The 8,893-nt window shown below is 40.0% G+C and overlaps 1 protein-coding gene across 1 annotated transcript in view; it reads left to right on the top strand.

Moving 5' to 3' along the window:
- Positions 1–1,383: 1,383 nt before the first annotated feature.
- Positions 1,384–8,893, top strand: part of Tex26 (testis expressed 26) — a gene marked incomplete at its 3' end in the record, with an annotated part of 28,342 nt that continues 20,832 nt past the window's right edge. Inside the window, exons 1-3 of the mRNA XM_008825082.1 lie at positions 1,384–1,402; positions 2,087–2,168; positions 6,530–6,695. Of these exons, the coding sequence (XP_008823304.1) occupies positions 1,384–1,402; positions 2,087–2,168; positions 6,530–6,695 (267 nt within the window). The remainder of the gene's footprint in view (positions 1,403–2,086; positions 2,169–6,529; positions 6,696–8,893) is intronic.

The following is an 8,893-nucleotide window of genomic DNA, read 5'->3' as shown; positions in this document are numbered from 1 at the left end:
TAGATTTGAAAATAAAGAAACTCTATTTATTATATATAAATTCTAGGATTCTAGAAGCAACAGTGGGAACTGCATAACTTGCTTGAGCAAACCATTCATCTATCTTTGAATCAGGGTTCTTCCGCTAGTTCCATGATCTTTCCTACAAACTTAAGCATACACTGCAAAAAGATAATAGAAGGAAGCAAGGAAGCATCAGACAATGCACTACTTGATTAAATTCATGAAGTTTTCATAATGTTTTAGAGAAAACTACTATTTTATTTTATTTTATTTATGTGTATGAGTATATTGCCTGCATGTGTGTAAGTGTACCCATGTGGTACAATGCCCATGCAGGTTAGAAGAGGGCATTGGATTCTCCTGGAACCCATGTGGGTGCTGGGAACTGAACCTGGGTCCTCTGCAAGAGCAGCCAGTGCTCCTAACCACTGAGCCATCTCTCTAGCCCTGGAATTTCACAGTTCTTTAAAAGGATGAGTTACCCTGGCCCTAGGTAAGTCACGGTAAGACACTGTTAGTAACTGATATAAGAAAATGACACCTTGTGGAGTTTGAGTTCATTTTTGTAAAACAAAATGGTGAGAGCTGACCTCCATTATGTCTATATATTTATATATGTAGATATAAATCAACATATGATTACACCCACATGTATACAAGTCAGCAGAGGTAGAGGCAGAGACACAGCTACGCTGCTGTATGGATTTCCCTTCCTCTCTTTAAAAATCTTCCTTCAAGTAAAACCAGATCCTAGGCTTTGTCACAGAAAGTATTTCAATGAGCCAGTATGGGGCAGAGTTGGAAAATACATTTCTAACTTAGATCAAAAATTTCTTACATAAATGAAATTGTAAGGCGGTTCTATGAGGTGTGTTTTTTTAGATTTAGGGGTAAGAGAAGAGTTTTAGTAGGGTTACAAGCACTCTGTCCCCAAGAAAGCATGGTTCATTTGTTTTCTTTTTTGTTTTTGTTGTTTATTTTCTTGTTTGTTTGTTTGTTTTGAAAATGGTCTCCCTGTAGCCCCAGCTGACCTGGAACTCACTATGTAGACCAGGCTGGTCTCTATCTCACATAGATCTGCCTGCCTCTGCCTCCTAAGTGCTGGGATTAAAGGCCTGTGCTACCATGTCCAACTTTCATTTGTTGTCTTTAATATCCTTGTTTGAAATGTCTTTGGAGAAACATGTGATCTGTACAGGTAATTCTGGCTTTATCATCAGTGTTGAAGTTTCCAGACTGTCAGGAGAAAAGGCAAGCTTGGTCTCAGGGTGAGGGACTCCTTTTCCTTCCTTTGAACTCTAAATTACTTTGAACTCTAAATTTTCTTTCTTTCTACCCTGCCTCATACAGATATGGAAAGGAACAGGTGCAACTGTAAACATGGCTGGCAAGGAGGAAGGTGGGAGAGGAGGGTGACAGTAGACGAGAGATGAAGAAGTAGGGACAGGACATTTAGGTGTGTGTAGATATACACAATGGGATTAATGGGATGCAAGTTGATCAATAAAATGTAATAGTAGATACCTGAATATAGAACTTCATGCTTTTAAATGTAGGGCTCAAGGTCATTCAAATAGCGTGTATGAACGCTCAGAAAAAAGCGAAGAGCAAGTTTTAATGTTGGGGCAAACCCAGTAATTAAGTTGATCTTCTTGTCTTTTTTTTAAAAAGGATGTATTGTGTGTGTGTGTGTGTGTGTGTGTGTGTGTGTGTCTGTATGTGTGTGTCTGTGTCTCTGTCTGTGTCTGTGTGAATATATGTCATATATGTGCAGGTACAGAAGAGGGAATCAGATCCCTGGAACTGGAGTTACAGGCAGTTGTGAGCTGCCTGATATGGGTGCTGGGAACTGAACCCAGGTCTTCTGGAGATAGCAAGCACTCTTAACCGCTGAGCCATCTCTCTAGCCTCCATTCCTTTCTTTTCTTTTGAGACCATAAATTTGCCTTTATGGCTATTAGATTCCAAAATGAAATTTTTGTACAGAATGATTCTTCTTTCACAACGTTGTTTTAATTGTTGAAACAACATCTGATCAAAGTATTCTGCCACATTTAAAACCACCCTGTTGTTCTTTTAGCAGGTGATACCAATTGGGATTCCTATGCTACAACAACGAAGACAGCATTCACAAGTAAAACAGGAGCTGTGCCCGATTTAATACGGTAGGTCCTTGCTTGAGCCACATTAAGAGACACACTGTAATCTTCATGTCTTCTAATACTCAGAATCCAAAACAAATAGACATAGAAACTGGGGACATGCTGTAGCACAGAGTCTAGTATGCACACTGATGCCCTCCCAAGTATCTTGAGAATCCATCTCTCAAACACCAGTCAGACATCCTATAGGAAAAGCAGGAAAATCACCAGAATAGCTCTTCCTAAAGTTATTGCACCCCTTGGTTCACCACAGACCCAGTATGTAGGTTAACAGACTTTATGAACAGCTTCATCATTCTATAGACACAAGCAGGCATGCAATACAGTGACTGCTAAGTAGATGGATGAGTGCATGGATACTTATCACCACCATCATGGATGATTGCATAGATATTTATCACCACCATCACCCATTCTGTCCTGGAAGCTGGAAGAGGCCCCATCTCCTGTCCTTATCTCTGCTCTCCCTTCCATTCGTTGCATTGGTAGCTTGCAGTTTCTCTTCTAGGCCACCTGAGCAGAAGGCTGTGGGATTTCTAGCCACTGTTGAGATTAGCAGCGAGTGAGTGAGCATCACTGACAGGTGTGAGAGCAACATAGAGGGGCTTTATGGCCTATGTTTACTCTGTGAACTAATTCCAATAAAGAGGATCTTTGCTCTTTGCTCCTTAGAGTTCTTCCTGAGACACCAGGATTGTTGGCACATCTATGGTTAACTCTATTATATCTGTTTCCCCAGGAGAGTAACACACCACCTGTGGCTCAGTCTTCCTGTTAAGAAGGGTATGATGATGCCTGGCAAGTGACAGAGGGAGTGTATATGTTCTGAGGACCTAAGGCTCTAATAGAGTGATTAGAACAAAGAAGTTAGTCATTTTCATTCATAAGTGAATATATATATACACACATACACATATCAGAAACAAATTTCATTGATTTACAATATAAAAGGATTGACTATATAGTTCACATTTCAAACTTTGATTAGATTAAAAATAAGATTAAGTACTTCTGGAATAATGAATACAAAATCTGAAAAATCAAATATTGCAAGAGTCTTATCAACTGGTTTTATACAGTGATCTTGAAAAATATGGTGTCCCAGAAAAGTCTAGTTATATTTAAAGCAGTCGTCATCAGCAGCTTGTACAACTTTCCTGGCACAGACATACTTTCTTTCCAGCTAATGACATTTCCCAGGGACTTTTTAAAAAGCTGGGTGGGGGGGTGTATCTTTAAATATGTGAGGCAAAGAGCCATTTTAAGCACTCTGCAGTCTCTGCTGTCTTCTTAGAAGCATCTCTCTAAAGACAGATGAACATTGTGTAATTGTTGGAGACAGAAAGCCAGACGTCACTCAGCTAGGCTACTCTGTGACATGGAAAGTCACAGTGTCCCACACAGGCTGTGATACCCAGACCATAGCATCATCTTTCACCATACAGAGTTACCTGCCGCAGAAGACAAGCCCTGGGCAGGTGTGGAGCTTGAGTGGTGAGAGACAGTTCCCTGAAAACTGTCTGAGCAGGGTTCCCTCATGGAGCGCCTTCCCCATCTTGGTCAGAGGCCTGTATCTCAAGCAACGCACCAGAGAAGGGTCCTGTGATAACATGGGGGAGGGAGACCTGGGGAAGGAGAACAGGTCCCTTCTCAGGCAGATACGACTAAGGAAATCATATATTCAGAAATCAGGATCTGGAAATTACATCCTTTAAAGGTATTTGTGTTGTGGCCTCTTTGGAAGGAAAAGTTCCAGTTAAAACCTGAATAACAGTGAAATGGCCAGTCACCCAGACTTCCCAAATGTTTGTTTCTTTTGAACATAACCTAAATTTACACAGCCTTGAAAAGAGTTATTATGATCTGTTTTGTTTGGTTTTTTGTTTTGTTTGGTTTTTTGGTTTTGTTTTTTTTTTTTTTTTTTTTTGGGTTGTTTGTGAGAGAGGGTCGCCCTCCAGCCCCGGCTGCCGTGGAACTCACTATATAGATCGGGCGGGCCTAAACCCCACAGAGCCCCCCCTGCCTCTGCCTCCCGAGTGCTGGGATTAAAGGCATGCGCCACCACGCCTGGCATGATCATCTGTTTTAAACACATAAAAGCTATACATAGTAAATCCCAGCCATCCCTTGTCTATAACAACAAACATAGATATGTTTTGGCTTCATCTTTCCGCCATATTATGTCAAAACAGAGACCAAACACTCAATCTAAATCCTCTGTATTTGTCAAGATAAGGTTGCTTGAAAACATTCAGCAATACCATTATATGACTTCAGAAAACTTAAATTCTTTAACATCAAGTAGCTAATCAGAAATCAAGTTTCCCCCAATTGTCTTTGATTATAAAAAATTCACTTGGAATGGAATTCAGATAAAGTCTATATATTGCGTTTGGTTATTATGTCTCTTCTTTAATTTTCAGACTTGCTCTTTTTGTTTTATTTTTTATGTGTATGATGTTATGCCCGCATGTGTATAAGTGCATTGTAGCATGCAGTGCCTGTGGACAGAAGAAAACATTAGATTTCTTGGACTGGAATTATGGACAGCTGTGAGCTACCATGTGGGTACTGGGATTCAAACATGGGTTTTCTGCAAGAACAGACAATTCTCTTAACCATTGGACCATCTCTCTAGCCCCTGGTTTTGTTTTATTGACAGTTTCTTTGATGAAGGATTATTGCTCTTGATTTCCAGTTTCATACTCATAATTTTTTAAAAAATATTCCTTTACATGCATTTACTATAGTTCAAAATTCTAAATACTTTATTGAATTCATATTTTGGCAAAATATTTAATAGGTGGTGGTACATATATCCAGGAGCACATAATAGCTGGTAATAATACCTTGGGATCTTGTCATCTGGTGATGATACTTGGTCATGATATTTGGTGGTGGCAACATATGATGGTGATATCTGGCAGTAATGCCTGGTGATTGTTTTTGATGATGATACCTAATGATGGTGTCTGGTGATGATATACAATGATGTTATCTGGTGGAACTCCTTGGTGATAATATTTGGTGGTTGTGATGGTTTGAATGAAAATGTCCCCTATAGGCTCCAAGTATTTGGACATTTTGTCCCCACATGGTGGCACTGTTTGGGGGAGGCTTTAAAAGGTGTGGCTATCCTGGAGGAAGCACATCACTGGGAGTGGGCTTAGAGAGTTCTTAAGCCTTGCAGGATCTCCAGTTGCTCTCTTGCTTCCTGTTCCTGCATGGTGATATGAGAGCTTAAATGAGACCTTATTTTCGCCTGTCCCTCCCCCACCCCCCCCCAGCCACCATGCCTCCCTGCCATGATGGACTGTAATTCTCCTGGAACCATAAGCTCAAATAAACTCTTCCTTCTATAAATTGTATTAGTCAGTGTTTCTATCACAGCAACAGAAAAGGGACTAATACAGTGGTAATACTTGGTGGTTATATCTGGTGATGATCTCGATTGGTGATATCTGATGGAAATAATTGGTGATAATATCTGGTGATATGTGGTGGTGATACCAGGTGGTGATATCTGGTGGTCATATTTGGTAGTAATTCCTGGTGATGATATCTGATGGCGGTACCTCTTGGTGATATTTGGCAACTTCTTTTTGAGTTGTAAGTTATAGTGGTGGTGACGTGCATCTCACTGGGGACTTGCACACCGAAAAAGAATGCCCTAATTCATATGTTTCATTTACCAACTGGAGCACTTCTGTACAGAGATACTTTCTTTCACCAATTATTTGGATACAGTGACATAATCTTTGTATATAAGAAAATCTAATGCTTTAAAAATTAACAATATACATCTTTGACTATTATTCTTAATTTCATTTTAGGCCACTTGTATATTTGTTAAGTGTCATATAACTTACAGCATTGTTTTTAGTAAGGGAGTCTGAAAAATAAATTATATCTGGCATTAAGTCTTAAACCAGAAAATCATTTTTAAAAAATTGTATAACATGTAAAATCATTTGAGCTGAGTACCACTGTGGCATTGTGGTCCTCTGGGCATGCCTGTGAGGGATTATCATGACTGCACTGAGGTGGGAAGATCTGCCCACTGTGGGTGACACCATTCCCTGGCTGAGATCCTGGACTACATATGTGGAGAAGGGGACTGAGCAGCAGCATTTCTTCGTCCCTCTCTGTTATCCAATGGTGAGTGCAACATGGTGGGCTATTTCAGGCTCCTGTCACTTTGATTTCTCTGTCATAATGGACTGAACCCTTAAACTGTGAGGCAGAAAGAACAGACCCTTCCTCCCTGGGGTTGTTAGAGTATTTCACCACAGTATCACAAAAAGAAACTAAGATAGCCTCTTCCTCCAATCTCTACTGTTTTTTTGGTTTTTTTTTTTTTGTAGTCCCAAAAGCATCAAAAGATTGGGATATACATATTCACTGAGTGATCCCATTCTAAGTCAGACACATTACAATGATGAATATTCTTGGAAAGCATATTCTAAAGAAAAGTTGATCAGAACTGGGACTGCAAGAGGAATAAGGACCAACAAATTTCAACTTGATCAAGTAAGATAATAGCTGCTCCTTTGTTTGATGTACACCGTTTTAAGCCTATAAAACCCTTGTGAAGAACCCTCATCTACCTGCAGTGGGTGAGATCCATGCTTCTTGGACTGCTTCTTGCCCACCTCACATTTTTCCCATTTCTAGCCCCAATAATTTTACATTTTTAACAAGTGAAGTGAACTTTACATAATATAAAATTAGCTATTATAGTGTGAGTGATTCACCAGCCTTCAGTGTTGCACAGCCACTACCTCCATCTCTTTGTAAAAGAACTTCTTCATCCCAGAAGGAAACCCCATATCCATTAATCAGCTAGTCCTCACCAGTCTGTCCCCTTGCCCTGCCATCCACCAATCTGCTTTCTATGTTTATTGATTACTTATTCTGGATATTTTATATGTGGAATCGTGCAATGTCATTTTGTGTCTAATTTCTTTTACTTAGCATAATTTTCTGAGGTTCTCTATATTATAGCAAGTATCTGTACTTTTCACAATTGGATAATATTGTATATGTATACCACACTTTGGTTATCCATATCCATTAATGTACCTTTGGGTTGGTTTTAGCTTTTGGCTATTGTGAATAATGCTGCTATGATAGGCATGCACAAGCACTTGTGCTTAGTGTTATGTTTTGGGCACCTCAAACCTCCCTGTCCTTTATCACTGTTGCCTCTTTCTAGAATTCCCTCTTCGACTTCCAAAGGAATGTCTCGTATTTCTTTAAGGCTCAGCAAAAAGAGCTATCTCTAATTCCTTCCCTACTGGATGGAAGTAACTGATACTCCCTCTCACAGTGTTTTCTTGGCCTTCCTATCCTCTCATCACAAGAGGCTGTGCCCAGCTGTAATAAAGGGTTTCATTCACCTGTCTGCCACCTGGGTTGGAGCCACCCGAAGGCATTCAGTAAAGTAGAGTAGACACGATCTGATGACTAGGGAAGAAGGAAGAACAATGTTCACATTTGTGTTCATTTGTGTTGTGCTGATACTGTGGACTAAGGTGGAATATGTTGAAGGAGCATGTGTGCTGGTGAAAAGCACACAGAGAGATGGGCAGACATGGCTGAAGGTAGTGGAGATGTAGACTTGGCAGTCATTTGAATTTACACCCATACCCTATTTAATTTGACTTTTCTGGTATCCAGTCATTATAATTATTTGCCTTTTAAACGTCTTCTTTAGAGACTTTAAAGTAATGGAAAAGAATTGGTCATAATATTTACTGCACATGTATACATACACAGGCATACTTTTTCCTTCATCTAAAGTGCTATTAAAGACTCTTTTTTTGCCTTGAAACTTTTTGAAATTATTTTTATTCATATTTTCAATACTGACATATGTTCCCTCTGAAATATTTCCCATAAAAGCCGGTTCAGAAACTAAACTAAAAGCCAGGTTTAGAAACTAAATCAAGGCCAGGGATGGACTCAGTGTAGAGCCCTCACACAAGGTCCTCAACACCACAAAAAACAAAACTCCTCAATCAGCTGTTTCCCTTAAAGTGCAAGGCAAGACCAGAGTATGTGATACAGAATCCAAACCTTTTCTGACAAACTTATTTCAAAAAGGAAGTTTAAATTGTGCTATAGAATCATATCCCCTATCTTAAAAAAAAAACAAAAAAACAAAAACAAACCAAAACACATAACTCATTCAATGCTGTCATAGAAAACCTCTATCGGAATGGGCCTGAATACCCTTAACTGAAGTGAACTATGGCTTATTTGGCCAAAGCTATTAGAACTTTTTCTTCATAGCACATGGGGCTGGTCCTGCTGCTCTAAGTTTGTTATTAGGGAACTAAACAGTGACTGGCCTGGCCTCTTTGGGATCAGAGTACAGCTCCTACAGCCGGTGGCTGTTCAAGGGGATGCTTTTCTAACGGGACTGCAGGGACTACGACTCTCGTGATGTCCTGGACTTCCGGGGTTACCTGCTGCCTTTTTGCTCTTCAGTGTCTGGATACTTTGAAAGATCTAGTAAAGACTCTTAATGAGCACTGTCATGCAGGACTCCTGAGTGCGCTCAGCCAATGAGAGCTGGTGTGGCAGACTGTCCTTTGTGCTCCCAACCAATGAGGTGTTAGCTGCAAACTGCAGACACTGTCAACCATTGAGTCTCATCAGACAGAGAAGCAACATATATTATCAGCCTCATACTGTCTTGCCAAAAACCACTGATAGTCTAGTCT

This window comes from Nannospalax galili, unplaced genomic scaffold, assembly GCF_000622305.1.
Source record: "Nannospalax galili isolate Female #2095 unplaced genomic scaffold, S.galili_v1.0 scaffold768, whole genome shotgun sequence".
Taxonomy (NCBI): domain Eukaryota; kingdom Metazoa; phylum Chordata; class Mammalia; order Rodentia; family Spalacidae; genus Nannospalax; species Nannospalax galili.
The sequence above is the reverse complement of the archived record's forward strand: the minus strand, read 5'-3'. Positions and strand labels throughout refer to the sequence as shown.